We start from the raw sequence: 17,921 nt of genomic DNA on the forward strand, positions 1-17,921 counted from the left end.
ATAAGTCTTGTTCACACCAGAATATACCAGGACCAAAATAATCTCACTTAAAAAATACTCTGCAAACAAATTGGCAGCTGAGATATCCAGTTAAATCCCTCGTTTTCTCCTAATGGAGATGACCCCATGAAAGAAGTTGTGTCTGCTACAGAAGAAAGTTCTTGGCCAATCCCAAACTGATTGTAAAAAATACAAAGTCTTGTTCATTTGTGGTTTAATTAACCTGCGTCTGAGCCTAAGGACCAGTTTCCCAATGCCAAGTGTGAATGCACGCGGGGTAAGAGGCCAAGCTGGGAGTCCCACCCCTCTGCATACCCCAGGACCTCAGGCTCCTGAGTAAGCCCTCTTCTCCTGCCTCCCCGTCTTTGCTGTCTGTCTGTGGGGCTGTCCCTGGGCAGCTGGCCAGAGCTAACAGGGCTTCTTTTGTAATCCAAACCATGCGAACATCCTTCTTTTCCATTGTGTGTGTGTCTCCCAACGAAAGGCATAAGGAGAGGTAAGTTTTACGTTTGTTTTCACACATTTGTCTGTTTTGGGCCGGCGTTCTTCCCGAGCAGGAGAAGGGGAGGGGGAAATAATGAAACATCAGTTCTGACAAGTGTGAACGACTCCATGTAGGCGTTCTCACAGGGAAAATGCATCTTTTTACTGACTCTAGGAGTAGTTCTCAATATTGTATTTCTTTGCACTGTTTTAATTGGAAACATCTTAACTGTCCAGTGAAGGGGGATGGGTTAGATAAATTATGATACATCTATGTGATGGGATATTATGCAGCCAATAAGAATCATGTTACCAAAAAAATCTATATGGGACAATACATACATCACACTGCCACATGAAAAAAGGGCAGAGATTTACAGTATGAAATTAAAAAGGCGGGAACTTGTCTATATGTATCCCTAGGGAAAAGTCTGGAAGAGTATATACTCAAATGCAATCCTGAATATCCCTGGATGGTGCCATGAGTGACTTTCCCCTTTTGTTCTCTCTTGCATTTTCCAAATTTTAACCCTTGAGCAGGTTTCACTTTGTAATTAGAAAGTAAAAAACAAATAAAAGCATCATAAAGGAATGGAAATAGCAAAAATTTTTACAAGATGTCTGTTACCTTTCATTTGAGAACAAGGCTGTCCTGGCTCATGCTCTGCCCCTGGGGCCTTGCAGGTGCTGGTATCTGTCATCAAGTACATTTTTCAAAGAGAACCCAAGTAAAGCCAGCCCCACTGTACCTGCCAGCTTGGTGGCAATGAGGTTGCCCTTGTACTAGAATGTCTCCACTCACTCTTACAGGGTGACCCAGCTGCCTGGGACAGCTAGCATGCACACAGCAGTTTTGCCTTCTGACCAGGCTCCGCCTCCAGGAACCCCACCATCAGCTTACATGGAGCTCCCCTGTGCCGTCTCCAGGTCTTCCTCCCTGGGGCTTGGATTGCCATCCCAACTTGCTGGCTCCTCTCTCCACATCAAAACCCTCTGTCTCTGAGAACACTGTCTACCAAATACATTGATTTTGTACTGCCTTCCCTTGAGTCCCCGGAGGCCAGTGGCTGAGACAGACTTGCTGGAGGAGGCTTGTTCTGGAGTCCTCTCAGAATCCACACCAACAGGCATGGGTGGTTGGTCAGAGGGAGGAAGTGAACCCAGATGCAGTTGCGAAAAAGGGCTCAGGTGTGCCCACCACATTAGGGGGCTCAGAGTTGTCATTTCAGTGTCTTCTCACTTTGAGGCCTGGGGTCTGGACCCTGCCTAATCAGCTAGTTATTCATCAGATGCAGCTACAGAGAGGAGGGGTGAGGAAGGGAAGGGAATCTGACCTTAGGTGAGGTGGCTTTTGTTGAGAGGGCAGTTCCCTCGAAGCAACCTTCATGAGCCAGCAAACCACCTGAGGAGCGAGTCTTCAGCCCTGCAGCTGGATCTGGGTGTCATTCTGTCCTGATACAGGGCTTTGAGGAGGTTCTCAAGAGCAGAGGAGACCTCTACTCAGATCTCTGAGGTTTTTGGCCTCATGACAGAAAAGAATTTAAGGACGCATCAGGTAGAAGTAGCACAGCAAAAGATTTATTATAAAGGGGAGGTTCACACTGAAGAATGAGAATGCAGATGATCTCAGTCACCACCTCATCTGGGTCTGGAGTTGTAGCATTTATAGAGGGGCAGTAGCAAGGGGGCTGACCTAGAGGTGGCGTCAGGACAGGGTTATACAACTGCAAGCTTTCCTTGCACTTGAGAGTTGCCCTTTCACATTTTCCTACATAACCCATCACATTAGCCTGTTAAATCCCCAGCCAGAGGTGTGTGTCTTACCAGCATCATAAGGCTAGGGCTACCTCCGGGTCATCCAAGTCTCTACTGTATGTTCTCCCTGAGGAAGCAGTTCCTCCAGATGCCTGCTGGTTATGTTTCAGTTTTGTTGCTTTCCTGTTTTGTTGTTTCATTAGAGTATTACAGTTATACATAGTAGCTGGGTTACTTTTCTTCCTTTTTTATCAGCTAGTTGGCAGGCTGCAGGCAAGGGTGTGGATGTAAAGACACTGGCTAAGTTGCTTATGTGTTCTTTGCTCTGCATTCTAATGGCTTCCAGGCATTTTTCTTTTGAGACCCAGTGTTCTCTCTATATCCCTAAATTCCTATCTCATTTTCATGTGTAGCCTGCTGTCTGCAGGAAAGGAAGTGAGAATACTCTAACCATACGGTGCTGGCCACAAGCTGCACCTCGTGTGGATGCTCGGTATATGTGCCTGCATGGAGTTCCTACAATAATTCGGAGGGTGAGTATTATTATTCTCATTTGCAGAGATGATGTGACTGTCTCATGGCCAGGGAGCTCCTGAAGGGCAAAGCCAGCCAGGGATGAGATTTCCCCTGCCCTGGTCTTTCCCACTCCTTACTCTGCCCCACTCCTGCAACCGCAGACAGGACTTTCTCGTTAATTCCATGCACTTCACTTGGCCTTGCCTTCCTCCATGCAGCACCACAACTGTCATAGGACCCTGTTGGTGACAAAAAAAAAAAAAAAAAAAAAAGTAAATACGAGACTGGATTCAGACCTGAACTTGCCCTGCCTTCTGTGGTCCTACTTCCTACTCAGCCTCAAACTTCAGATCCTCTTCCTTGAAGGCTTCTTTTGATTAACCGTGTTTCCTCTCAGTGCTTCTGCCTCTGCTTTGCCCAACTCTGTGGCCTTGGGCCAGTCTTCACCTCCCGGAGTCTCCACTACCTCTTCTGTAGCGGTGGATCCGTAATGCACGTCATGTGGGTGGTTGCAAGGAAGGAAAGGCAGCGATGAAGGACCTACATATATTGTAAAGCCTGTTCCTGGCCACAGTGTGGTATTGTCATGGTGTAACGCCTGACACTTCGTGACAGCATGTCCTGGTTTTTTAATCCTCTGCCTCTTGATCACCAGGGAACAGACACAAGCCCAGCAAAAGGAAAACCTGAGATGCAAATAGCATTGCACCATCCTCAGGCTCTCTAAGCACTATGTGAAAATAAAGCTGTATGTGGGCAGCCACACTGGTCAGTCCTCGTTAGCCCAAATTAGCAGTCTGTGTCACGTGCTCTGAAGGACTTGGCAATGAAGGGCTGACTCTAGTTGTCTTTACCAAGAGATTTACCCTTTCTCCATCCTGCTTCCTTTTCCTGAAGCATAAAGATGTGAAGGCTCATTTTTCTATTATCCCTGTCTTCTATTTGCCTGGAGCAGAAGACTACCAAGCCTGATTAATAGCACCTGAAATTTTGGCAGTGTAACTCACACTAAAACTACATTTCCAGAGGTAGGAAATGTGTTGGAGTTGGGGTGGGATTTGCAACCTCTGGGTAGAGAGAGCAGTTTCTCTTACTAACTTTGTACTTGTAGCCACTCCATGCTGGGCGCTAGTTGTTCAGGACATATAGTGAGTGGGTCAGGAGAGAGCGTAGACCCTCTAGGAGCTGCTGGTGGATGGGGGCAGCTGGCTGGCTCCGCTTCTGCTTTCTCATGCTGCTGCATTCAGAGAACCACCACCAGGTGCCCAGACTATGCCCTGAGCATATCTGGTCTGCAGACCTCTTTGGTTTTCTTCTGAGAAACTTTCAAATAGTGTCTGAAAAGCTGATTCTTGGCAATGATTGGTTTGGGGTTCTTTGTTAGAGTGAAAAGTTATGGCGGATGGTTGTTTAAACTCACTTAGAGGATTTTACTAATGTCATATGCCTTTTATAATAGATAAAAAAAAAAAAAAAGACCAACAGGAAGAAAAAGTAGACCAGAAATAAATAAATACTAAATCTGTGACAGGGAAATACAAGTCGAACCTACTCTCAGAAGAACTGAGTCACTTATATAGGGCCACCAAAATTCCCATATAAGGAAGTTAATGCAGATGCCCAGGCTTTCAAATGAGTCTCTCTGGAAGGGGAACCTGGCATCTTCGCATCACCCTAAACAGAAAGGTGCAGATGGGCACCAGATGTGCTCGAAACAGAGCACTTTTCAAAAGTAGCAGAGAAGGTCTTTTTTTTTAAGAAAAAGTGTGCATGAATCACAGGTTGAATATTATTTTAGCTCTTTAATTAGTTTACCTTTTAGCAATAATGACAGCCACCATGTTCATAAAAACACATTTTAACAGCCCCCTCAGTGTGTGTTTCTCCTTGTTCTCCTTGCTACCCAGCTAGTTAATTACACAAAATCAGCATTCTCTCCTACGCAGCCAGCATACAGAATTATGTGTCCATTGCAAATCAACACCTGGATAATTGCAAGATAGAATTCTAAGTGAAATAAGTTATCTCTGCTTCTGGACCCTGAAATCTCCCCCAATCTGTTCTTAAATTGGGCAACCTTACAGACAATAGGACTTTCCTAGCAATGGACAGATTGATGTTAGACAGGCTAGGGGAAAAACCCAACCCTTTGAAATTTTCTTATCATCAAGATGGATGGCCTGTGCTTCAGACAGATATGCAAAAGGAGGGGGTCTCTCTCTGTTAATAATTCATGAGGTGATCTCCCTCTTGCCTTCAGGAAGGAACATCCTGTTCCTAATTGCACCCTTATTCCCAGGCAACCAAAAAAATTCCCAAACAGCTGGGACCATTGCTTCTAATACAGTACAACTTTGCTAGCTCTGGCTTTGGGCAACTGATGCTTAATATGAAATATATTATTAGAGGAAGAAGGCAGTGGGTACCTCCTGAATGATGCTCATGTGCCAGGCAGTGTTCGAAGAACATCACGCATGTTATCTCCCATGATCCCTCTGGCCACCCTAGAGCAAAGGGCAGATAAACACATGTTTTAGAGATGGGAAGCCCGACACTCAGAAGTGTTAATTATCATTCCCAAACTCTCATGCATAGGAAGTGTTATACTGCAAGTCAAACCCAGTGCCCTTTGACTCCAAAGGGCTAGGCAGAGGTGACCTCCACTAGCAGTGTGACCCTTCAGGGTGACCTCACTTCCCCAGGATGCCCTTCCCTTCCTTTCTAAATATGCTACTGTCCTTGCATCCAAGGTCACTGTGAAGCTTGAATAAGACAGTTTATTAAAAAGGGACAAACATGTTCACTTTTTTTGGGTGTGATTAGAAATCTTTTTTTATTTTAATTTTTAAATTTTTTTTATTTGTTCTAATTAGTTATACATGACAGTAGAATGCATTTATGCACTTTGATAAATCATACATAAATGGAGTATAATTTCTCATTTTTCTGATGGTATGTATCACTTTTAAATATCGTCAACATTTTTACTCCTCCTTCCTAACTTGCCCCTGCTGTTGGAACTGAACGTGTGTGATTCTCATATGTTGAGTCCTAACTCCCAAAGTGATGGTACTTGGGGGTGGGGCCCTTGGCAGGTGGTGCTCATCCCCCTCTTTCTTTGTCTCCATCCTTCCTTCTTCCTTCCATGCCTCTATGTCCAAAGAAGAGGGCATGTGAGCACAGTGAGATAGTGGCCATCTGCAAGCCAGCAAGAGACCCTTACCAAGATCACACCTGCCAGTGCCTTGACCATGACCTTGGCAGCCTCCAGAACTGTGAGCAATAAATGCCTGCTCTCTAAGCTGCCCAGTCTGTGGTGTTTTATTGTAGCAGCCTGTGCTGACAAGACACCTCCTTTGATGTTTAAGTGCCCAGAACACAGAAGTGACTAGTCCACTGGATATAAGAGGTGTGTTGGAGATGACCTCTACTAGACAGGGAAATATTGTAACTGTCAAATGCGAGAAGAATTCACAGCTGGACTGACCACATTAGGATTGAGAATACTGAACTTGGCTCTTGTGTGGGATTCTGCGACTGTGCTCATTATAACCTAAAAGAAGTGGGGGAGAGGAAGAGAGAACAATGTTGGGTATGAAATATCTTTTTATTTGGCTATTAAGAGTCTTTAGCAAGCAGTCTGGAGTGGGAGGCCATTTATGACTCCAGTGGATGGTGTGGGCAATCTGCTTGTATCGTAAAATGCTAATTGCCTTCCTCCTTCAGATTCTGACTCTGGAGAGAGGAGCTGGATTGTGCTGAGGCTGCTTCAGGGTGGCTTGCAGTGTGGGACCTCAACACTGGCTCTGCCTTCTGCTGCAGGGTAGGGACTTGGGGTTCTTCCTGAAACCCTCTTTTGAGTGTTACTCAAACAGAAAGAATTTGTTCAGTGCCTGAAGGATTGGCCAGATTTATATTCGAAGGAGAGTCATCTCTTGGGTTAGGAGGTAAGCAGGTCATGATGAGGTTGAGACCACTCTTCCCTAGTGGTGTGAAGCAATGTCACCATCACACTGATGGCTAGTGTGCTGTTCACTTTATGCCATTAGGAATTTTCCTCCTTGAAGACTTAGTGAATCGCATTCATGGGTTGGATGAAGCCTGATCTGTGTGGAAGGGGTTTAGTAACCCCTCAGATGCCTATCCACAGTGATCCTGACTCTTGGAATCCACTAACTGCTTTGGAATGAATGAATGAATGAATTTATTTATTCAATTACTCATGTCCAAGCACAGAGGACCTGGGCTGTACCTGGCACCATGCTAGATTCAGGGACATACTCGCTCAATCCCAGTCCCATTCTCATGCAGCTCAAGTGTAAAGAAAGAAACAGATAAGGAATGGTGCTTAATATGAAATATATTATTAGAGGAAGAAGTGCAATGGATCCTATGGCAGATGCCTGGAGGGGAAAAACTTAAAAATAAGTTCACCCTAGGCACTGGGGAGAAAGTGGTCAACTAATCCTTTATAGAGTTTACAGACTAATGAGAATGGCAGCTATTAACCAGATTGGTGCAGATAAGATGAATTAATTATCAGGAGAATATACTTGTAGCATCTCAAAGTGAATTGACTGGATAGCTCTCTAGAACAGAGGACTCCAGGGCATAAGGTATTGTGTTGAATCTCAGGTATAAACAAGGAAGGGTGAGGGGATGGAGGAAACAGGAAATGCAGACCCAAAGAAAGGCAGGTGCAAAACTGTAGAGCACATTGTATTAGTCAGCTTTCCATTGCTGTAACAAAATACCTGAGATAATCAACTTATAAGGAGAGAACATTTATTTTGGTTCACCGTTTTTGAGGCTTCAGTCCACAGTTGCTTTTCCCCTTTACTTTTGGGCCTGTAGTGAAGAAGTACTTAATGGCCAAAGTATGTGATGGAGGAAACCTCCTCACCTTATGATAACTGGGAAGGAAAAAAAAAAAAAAAGGAGAAACCAGCATTCCAACATCTCTTTCAAGGGCATGTTCTAAACAACCTAACGTCCTTCCACAAGGCCCCCCTTCCTAAAGGTTCTACCACCTCCCAATGGCAACATCAGTTAGGGGTGAAGCCTATAACATCTGAGCCTTTAGAGTCCAGGGGCAGAAAGTTGTGGTTTGGATTTTAAATATCCCCCACAGGCCGTGTGTTGAAGTCTTGATGACCATCCTCTACTGTTGGGAGGAGGTGGGAACTTAGGAGGTGGGGCCTCATGGAAGGAAGTCAGGTCATTGAGTGCATGTCCTTGAGAGGAATACTGGGGCCCTGGCCCCTCCCTTTTTCCCTCTCTCTCTCTCTCTCTCTCTCTCTCTCTCTCTCTCTCTCTCTCTCTCTCTGTTTTCTAGCTGTCACAAGGTAAGCAACTTCGCTCCATCACATACTCCCAGTCTTGGTGTTCCACCTCACACTGGACCAAAAACAACCAAGTTAAGTGACCATGGAATGAAACCTCTGAAACCACGGGCCAAAACAAATCTTCTCTCCATTGCAGTAGATTACCTCAGGTACTTTTGTTACAACAGAAAGCTAACACAGCATGACAGCATGAAGGTCCAGAGAGGTTTGCTGGAAATCTGGATGGAGGCCACGTGGTGAATGTGTAGGTGTGGTCCAAAATAGGCAGGGAAGTTCAGCAGGGACCCCATTGGTGGGGGGACTTGCAGGACATGTTAAGGACATGCTAATTCTAGTTGGTGAAGAGCTGAAGATAAGAAGGGCAGAGTGCTTTGACGAAAAAATAAACCCTCTTAGCAGAGAGTTGATCTGAGTCTTGAAATATCTGTCAAGGAAACGAGATAAGTTAGAGAAAAGAAAATATCAAGAGCAAAAGACAGGGGAAGCCCACCCCCATAGGACTGGAGTTGAAGGTGTTAGGGGTGAAGAGACAGAAAACAGGAACCAGAAGAAAGACAGGCCGGGCAGAGGCCATGAGATTTAGGTCAGGCGAACTGTGATGGGATGGCATTGGGGTGGATCCCTAAGGGGGCAATGTGGAGCTCGGATTAGAGGTGGCTGTGGGGCACATTCCCGGAGATGCCTGGATGCCTCCAGATGCCCTCTAGGTACTCAGCCCACCACCCCCACTACAGCCTCCGAGGGCCATGTGACCCATTGTGAAGCCGACATGGGAGACTCCTGGAAACACATACATCTTATTACCGTGGTAGGTCTGCTCTGACTCCCTGAGGACTTTTCACGTTGTTATTTCTCAGTCAGCATGATCTTCAAGGAAACACTATGAGACGCAAATACCCCCCTGGGTATGCAAGACAATGTGCTGGGACATGGTACATGCCAGGAATGTAACGCATCTATTTATGTTTCGTTTTAACCTGAAAAGTCGTAAGAAAAAGCAAGTCATAACAACACAAATCTATGATTGTCAGTAGTCCATGCATATCATTTATATAGCACTATATCTCTTTCACTAGGTACCTATTTATACTGCTTTTCAAAGCTACTTCACTTATAGGAACATATGATTAAAACTAAATCAGATACTCCAGAGACCTGGGTCCTATAGATTTAGAAAGGCCTGGGTTTAAATCCCAAATCAAGCATTTGCCTAGATGTATCAACGTCGGAAGCATGACCTCTCTGAATTTCTGTTTACAGATCTAAAATACAACCCAACAAGTCTGCCCCAACAGCCAAGCATGGTGGTGCACACCTGTAATCCCAGCTACTGGGGAGGCTGAGATAAGAGGATTATGAGTTTGAGACCAACCTAGGCAATTTAGCAAGACCCTTTCTCAAAAATAAAATACGAAGGGCTGGGGATGTAGCCTAGTGGGAGAGCTCTTCCCTGGCATGTGTCAGGCGCTGGGTTGCGTTCCTAGTACCACAGCAATGATACATATTACCATAACAATAAGCCAAAATATCCGAAACCTATCGCATAGCTTGAACTCATGGTAGAACTCTCCAAATAGCAATAGCTTCACAGGTAGTCAGCACTCAGCTTTAAATACCATCTTATTTCCATGAGCACTAATTGGTCACCTGGTGAAACTGAACCTCAAAAAAAGAGTAAAGCAGTCCTGTGTCATCACATAGGTGAAGGTACAGTAACAAAGACCAGTCTGAATGCAGGCCTCCTTGCTTTTCTTTCAGGGGGCTTGGTTTCCAGGCAACTGTATGATCCTGCATTACCCCCATGTCTTCCTCCTTTGGAATTCACATCAGTGATATATTGAAAATCTAATTCTCAGACTACTCAGAGTTTTGGATTAAGATCTCTGACAAAGCATCCCCTATTAGTTGCTGTTAATTACTCTTGTTCAGGAAGCCAACTAAGGCAGGTGTATCAGAGTGAAATCTTCAAATCACTCAGTGGTGGCTCTTTTCCTCTGATCTAAGCAGGGAATCAGTAATGAGGTGGCACGGGCTGCCCAGCACCAGGCACGGGCTCCATCCCCAGGCGCACGGGCCCAGCCAGCCACAGATCCCAAGTCGTTTTTCTGGAACTTAAAGTGATCCCCTTTAGAAAAACATTAACAAATATTCCGCAACCTTTAAGAAAGCAGTCTTGTAATCTCTCAGGTACATTATTACTGATATACCTCTTTCACAACTGGTAAAATATTTAAAAGATTAGCATCAATTTGAAAATCCCACAATTTTGAAAATTTTTATTTTGAGGATCCCAGTTTAAGAATTACCATTCTACAAGGGATTTGCCTACATGAACAAGTTGCTATTCGTTGTACTTCTTGCTGCTTTTTGGTGATCTTTAAAAAATACACACCTCAGAGTTACCTTGATCTCCTGGGTCCTTCCCACTGGTGCAGCATCTCATGGGTGGGCTATGGGGATCTGTTGCTGCTGTAGTTGTTTTTACAGTTGATTCTCCATTATACTAAAATTTTTAAATTGCTACAGAAATTAATTGGCTTGTCCCCTCGAATGCAATGTCCATGAAGAGGAGGATATTGATATGCTTCATTCACTGCTGTATCTCTACAGCATCTACAGCATCTTGCAACACACTGTAAGCTCTCGTGAAGTATTGAATAAATGAATGAATCAATTAACAAAAATCTTAAACTTCCCCCAGATGTTGCCAAGATGTTGCTTTAATCTAATCCTCAAAGAAACCTGGCTCATTTATTGTTCTTATGACCTAAAGAGGGACCTCTAGAAGCCGTAGTAGTGTGGCTTCCTAGGCTCCTGGTGGCCAGGCTTCTCCTGACTCTGCAGCATCACTGTGGCCGTGCACTCTAGCCCCCTGTCTTGCAGGCACCTTGTCTTTGGCTCACCCCACAGCAGTCCAGTCAAAATCTGCAGGGTGGTGTTTTTAGAGACTCCCAGGGTGATTCTGAAACAGAGCGGGGTGGCCCGCAGTCTAACCCAGGAAGCTCCCTGCCTTCAGTTCCTCTGCACAGCATCTCCTTTGCTTCCTTACCTGTTGGACCTCCTGCTTTCTTGCTACCCTTGCCCAAAGGTCTCATCTCTCCATAGCTCTTCCTGATTTCCTCCACTGAGGACCAACAGTGTTTCTTTTCCTTCACTCTATCGTGGCCCTCACAGCCCTGGTCATGTTTTGTTCAGCCACGTGTTCACCTGTGTGTGTTCCCTTTTGAAATGTGGCTTCCTCCAGACAAAGGAAGAGACTTCCCTCACCTAGCGCCACCCGAAGCCTGCACAGCATCTTGACCTAGAACCCTGTGACCCAGGATGGCATATAAATGGTAGTGTCATTAGGGGCGCTCTCAGTGATGGTCCCCCTCAATACTTTTGAGAAGAGTAAATAGTGCTGGTAATAAGGTGGCAAGACAATAGGTGTGTGAACTGGGGATTGTTCTAGACAAGCTGAAAGTGCATTCACCCACGTAACCAGGGCCAGTGTTGACTGAGCTTAGTCCCTGTCCTGTGTGTCATTTATTTAACCTTCCCAGTCACCCCACATGGGAGCAATGTTATCTACATTTTACATGTCTACAAAAGTGTCGCTGTCTATCAAGGGACTTCCCTACCATAATATAACTAAGGGAGTGGCTCAGATGACTGGAATCTAACAGCAAAGCTCCTGTTTTAGACCCTTAAGCCCTGTTGTCTCCCAGCAGAAGAGTTCAGGTCCTAGAGTAGGGCAGGAAGAGAATCTGTTCCCAGCTCAAGTGGAAACAACTGTTGGTTACCTCTCTGGCTGTAGTTTATCTGTAGGAATATAGCAATGCCTGTTTCCAGGAAAACATTTGTAGGTTTACTCTAGGCTCCTTAAGATCCCTATCCAAATAGCTGCGGCACAAAGTTAAAAGTGCTAAGTAAGAGTGCAGGAAGTCACAGGAAGCTCAGTCTCAGGGTTATTAAAACCATGAAATTTGTGCAAGGTCTGGGTTCAGATTAAGGCTCTGGGTTTTAATAAGTATTTCTTCAAAGGAGATATGCAAATGAAACAGTGCTTTCTTGCATTCAGCATCCTTAGTCCTTAGGGAAATGCAAATCAAAACCATAGCAGGACATTGCTTAGTATCCACTAAAATTGCAAAAGTAAAAAGGCAGACAATAACAGATGTTGGAAAGAACATCCAGTAGAGAAACTGGAACTCCTAATTTGCTGATGAGATGATATAGTCACTTTGGAAAAAGTTTGATGGTTTCTCAAAAAGTTAAACATAGAAATACCATATGACCTAGCAACTTCTTTCCTAGGTAAAATCCTAAGAGATTTGAAAATGTATATCCACACAAAACCTTACAGACAAATGTTTTAGCAGCATTATTCATAATAGCCAAAAATGGGAAACAATCTCAAATCTGAATATGCATTGACTGATCTGATATAATTACATAATGGAATAATATTCAAGAAAAAATAGAGAAGACATGAATTACCAAAACATGCTGATCTAGACAACATGCTGCTGCTAAGTAAAAGAAACTAGATACCAAAGACCAGGCATTAAAAATGCCATTGATATAAAATGCCTAGAAGGGACAAATCCATAGAGACAGAACTAGTGACTACTTAGCCCTGGAAGGAATGGAGAAAGGGGTGTGACAGATCATGGACACAAGGTGTCTTTTTGAACTAATGAAAATATTCTGAAACTAGATAGTAGTGCTGGCTGAATAATTTTGGGAATTTCCTAAAACTACTGAGTTGCATTCTTTAAAAGGGTGAATTTATAGTGTGCAAGTTATGTCTCAATAGTTGTTATTAAAAACATAGACTCTTCGGTTGACTCTGGGCATTGATGTTGTCTTCTTTAAAATCATTTTCATTAGAGAACCTAAATCAAACAGCAGGTGTAAAGACTAAAGAAGAATTCAGCTGAAGTGACACTCTTGGCATAGTGACCAACATAGTAGATACATGATAATAGTGACCATTTTGATGGTGTCCCTTGAACACCTGGCCTTTCTCATATCCATTCTGAAGCATGAGGTCAGTGGTGCTTTCAACCTAAATAGACTGGGATTCATGATGCTTAGGATGCACGAAGACTGACCTGTCCCTAACATCCTCAAACTGTATGTGCCTCTAGTAGAATTACAGCCTTATGGCTGGGATATCCATTATTTATTTCTTAACTAATATAACAGAGACCTTGTTCAAGATGTGCTCATGAAAAATTACCCTTTTAATGGTGGAACATTTAATGAGAAACTGGATTATCTACTGCCTAAGTGCCCTTCATACAAATTAGCTTGGCCCTGGGTCCTAATCTAAATTGGGCTCCCTACTTTACTCTAAATGGCCTAATATTTTCTTATTAATCTCTGCCCTTGTTCACCTGATCTGGCTCTGCCTCCTCTTATCAATCTTTCTCCTCAGCAGAGTTCTGTGCCATGACACATGTTTCTTAAGGACCTCTTTATATCTGACTTATGGACAGTTTTTTTTGGGGGGGTGGGGCATGAATGGGCTGGAAGTGTTTATTCCATTTTCAAGTTTTCTCTCCAACCCACAATGGAGTTTTTATTCTGCCAATGTGTTTACATATATTCTTACAGATTTGGACCAGATTTGTTTTTGTAGAAGGTAAAGTTAGGGCTTTATAGGGAAGTTAGATAGATGGGAGGCAATTAATCACAGTGGTTAAGAGAATGGCCTTGAGAACACAGAACATAAGCAAACCCTGAGCATGGGCTTGGCATAGGACAGATCTGGGTCATGACCTTCTCAGTGAACTTGGACAAGTTACATTGCCTCTCTGATTCAATTTCAGTGTTTGCTATCTACCTCTAGGAATTTTTTTCCCAGGAACATTGGTGCATGTAACGTGCTTTGTGATAGATGCTATCTGGCATGGTTATTCCAGTTGAAGTTTGGAGCAGGGGGTGTTCCAATACTGAGTGGAGCACTATCAGTAACTGAGAAAGTGCAGTGTGTTGAAGAGGCAGGGATGGTATTTGAGATACAGATAACCTTAAATCAAACCATAGGTGACCCCAAGCAAACTTTAAATAGTGAGACAGGGAGAGGGGACTGTGGGACCACAGGCCCTATCATTTACTAGATGCCCATCAAAGGTATGTGGTGGCAAATGGTCTCCACTCTAGTGTTGGATGTGCCCTCACAGAACTCTGTGAGGTTTAATTTTTACATTTTGATAGTCTCTGACTAATCATCTATGCATTCTATTTGCTTTATGGAATATTGCTCAAAGGCTTTGATAAAGTAAGAGTCACGGGGTGCTTGCTGTGGATTAAAATGACAACAGGAAGTGGGGGACCACAGGTCCAGGCCTGGCCCTGCAGAAGTTCTTCCTCTGGGCCTCCCTTATGCCAGCATCCTGGCCTCTGTGTGCTTCTCGTACTGGGCCAATCATCAGTGGTGACTACTACCTGTAGTAGCAAGTTCACCATGAGAATGAATCCATGTTTTGCACGTAATTATTCACGTAACCTACTTAACCTGTGGGAGATCTTCGTCCTCACTCAGCAGATGAGGAACTAAGGCTCAGATGGTTTAGTTGACTTAGGAGGGAAACCTCTTACGCACCAAGCATAATGCTCTATACAATTTTATTTGCATCACCAAACCTTGAGCTTCTGAGGGCACTGATTTTTGTCTCTATCTGTTGCCAGTGAGTAAAATAGTATTTGGCACAGAGGAGAGGCTCAGTAAGGGAGGAATGAATAAGTGAATGAAGAGAAATCCATGTTTTCTTTGTAGAAAAGCACTATAGTGTGATTAGCTATTGCCATTGGACTTTTTGTTTTAGGCAAGTTCTTGGGTAATTCTCAGACCCCACCATGGAAAAGCATTTGTTTGTACATCACATAGCTAGAGGAAAGGGACTGAATTCTCTCTGATGTCTTCAGTGCTAAGTCTCTGACCACGAGGGGAGGCATGATTGAGGAGGAATCAGGAGCTGGAGCTAATGAGTATCAGCAGGCTAGTGTGTTCCCAGTTCTGAGAACCAGTGTGCAGTGCCCAGACCACACAGTAGGCAAAATATGATGAGCTTACAGTGGGCTTTGAATGCCTGTGCATGCAATGTATTTCTGACTCTGTGAGCCTGGACAAGCTGCCTGAGTTGTGTGACTGTCTTAACTACCTGGAAAACGGAAATGGTTTGGTTGATGTGGAGCATGGATATAAAGTTTATGAGACCTCCTGCATGAAGCCCTTGCTCAGCTCATGGCGACTTCACAGTCCTAACTTTATGGGGGTTTGTTTAAACCCATGGTTGATGGGTCTTAGCAAAATATTATGTTAATAATTATTGAGAGAGCCTGTTGCAAGGTATGGTCACTCAATACCAAGTAGTGTGAAGCCGATTTCCCTACACACATGAGTTAGCAGAAGCGATATCATAAAACCATTTTTGGATAATCGTCCTGGGTCATTACTTGATACAAACAATTACCCTTGAGTTTCCCTATAAAACAGCCCATGGAATTGGGTGCAAGGAAGGTCTTGGACCCTAGCCAAAGCACTATTAAATGTTGGAAATACTGGAGAACCATAGCTGATGATTTTTCAACAAGCTCTTGGACGTGAAGTCTTAATAGGTGATTCTCATTCAACACTAAATCAGATGCTTTATATGTATTACCAGATTTATTTATCTGCATACTTCATTGGGATGGTTATTTGTAATTTTTCTGCCTAAGAAAGCTGAGGCTCGGAGAGAAGTAGTTTGCCTCGGAATTTCAATGGATAGAGGCAGAATTGGCATTAGGGATATCACTAATTAAAGCCAGATGGAGACAATGGGGTCTCAGCAACTTCATATCTGAATCTTCATTTCTCTGTTTTCAGGTCAGGATCGCAGTGAAGCCACTTTGATAAAGAGGTTTAAAGGTGAAGGGGTCCGGTACAAAGCCAAACTGATCGGGATTGATGAAGTTTCCGCAGCTCGGGGAGACAAGTTATGTCAAGACTCCATGATGAAACTCAAGGTGCCGTGCAGATGTCATTCAATTAGCCATGGCTTCACATGAATAAGGGGAAGAGATGGTCATCATCATTATGGCAAATAACTGTATTTGTTTGTTGGTAAATTACTTTGTTCATGATCGACTTATCATATTTATTCACTGGGAAGAGATTTTAGCGTTTCCGCAAATGTTTACTGAGTACCTACTGTATGGAGGTATTCTGCTAGACCTTGTTTTATAATTCTTAAAAAAAAATTTGTAGTTAAAGATAGCCAGTATGTCTTTATTTTATCTGTTTATTTTTATGTGGTGCTAAGGATTGAACCCAGTGCCTCACAAGTGCTAGGCAGGTGGTCTGCCAGTGAGCTACAGCCCCGGCACCTTGTTTTATAATTTTTGAGAGCATCCTTTTTTATCCAAGTATGTCTTTATTTTGTAACCCATGCAAAAACAAGAGTACAAACTTAGCAAATTGTTTAGTCTCTCACATTTTTTGAATTTTTTTGTGCTATATTTTTGATTTTTACATATTTTGTCATATGGTAAAAGATGCTAAGGTGAAAGCTGATTTTATTCATTCTTGTAATTTCTACTAAACACTTTTTTAACAGAGGAAAAATAATATTTTAAAATCGGTACATAACTACATGTTAGAATTTGGAGATGTCACAAAGAGGTTTACTTTGTGATTTTATAGTATATTTAATGCCATAAAAAAACCTTTCACTAAGAAACTGACAAAAGAAATTGGGGAAATTTTGAATATACAAAATAAACAAATCAGTTTATTGAAAACATACAAAATAAATACTGTTTATTTCCATATTGTGGTCTTCGTAAACTCTATTTTTTAAGTTATATAAAATATTAGAAAAACAAAAGACTTATCAAAAAGTCTAAAACTATTTTATGCTTTTAAAACATATACAATTTGCTTTTCTGATTATATAATTCATAAATGTTCATTATAAAATATTGTGAAAATATAGGAAGTATAAGGAAGGCAATTGAAAATTGAAATAATCTAAATAGAAAATTGAAAAAATACAAAATCCCATAAAGAAGATCAGCATCAACATTTTTGGTGTATAATTTATAGTCATTTTGTGTTTTTATGTGTATATGAATTATACACATATGTAATCAAATTGAAATTATATAATTTATGTAGTTTCATATCCTATTTTTTCTCATCTAATAATGTATATGAGCATTTTTGAACCATATCTTCAAATACTCCATGAGGATACAACTTGGTTAGTGAAATATTTTTAAGTATAAGAAAAAAATGAAGGAAAAAAAAAATCACCAAGCCTGGCCGAAGATTTAAACATTAGGTAAAGTCTGTAAAATGCCCTCTGTATCACCTGTCCCTTCAGATACTTAATAAATCACAGCTTATTTTTGTTCCCGCTGTTTCTTAGGAACATGTATATGGAATACTAAGTTTCCTTATAATAAGACTATAGGAATTAGGATTTTAAGAACTCTTGATTTTCTACTATATATACATTAGCTTCTCTTTGTTTTTAAGCTGTTATATAAATAAATGCTATTTTAGCAATTCCATATCTAATATAAGGTCCTAGAAAAAAAGATAGAGAAGACATCAAAATTGTAACTGAGATTTAAGGGTAGTCCAATAATGAGCCCTTTTCTTCTAAGTTCACACCTGAGTGATAATTACAAAAGGTTGTTGGCGAGGAAGGACTCTACCTCTCAGCTCTGTCACTGATGGTTGCTGGCCTGGAGGACCTGACTTAGAGTCACGACCACGTGGGCATCCTTGAATGAGACAGGCTATCTCCCTTGGTTTGTGGAAGAGTTGGATAACTACAGTCCTGA

At 42.5% G+C, this 17,921-nt stretch overlaps 1 protein-coding gene across 3 annotated transcripts in view; it reads left to right on the top strand.

Annotated features, from left to right (window-relative positions):
* Positions 1–17,921, top strand: part of Dab1 (DAB adaptor protein 1) — an 872,128-nt gene that overhangs the window by 713,616 nt on the left and 140,591 nt on the right. For all 3 annotated transcript variants that reach the window (XM_047566521.1, XM_047566531.1, XM_047566538.1), the window contains exon 5: positions 15,958–16,097. In XM_047566521.1, coding sequence (XP_047422477.1) covers positions 15,958–16,097 — 140 coding nt within the window. The remainder of the gene's footprint in view (positions 1–15,957; positions 16,098–17,921) is intronic.

Source organism: Sciurus carolinensis, chromosome 1 (assembly GCF_902686445.1).
Source record: "Sciurus carolinensis chromosome 1, mSciCar1.2, whole genome shotgun sequence".
Taxonomy (NCBI): Eukaryota; Metazoa; Chordata; class Mammalia; order Rodentia; family Sciuridae; genus Sciurus; species Sciurus carolinensis.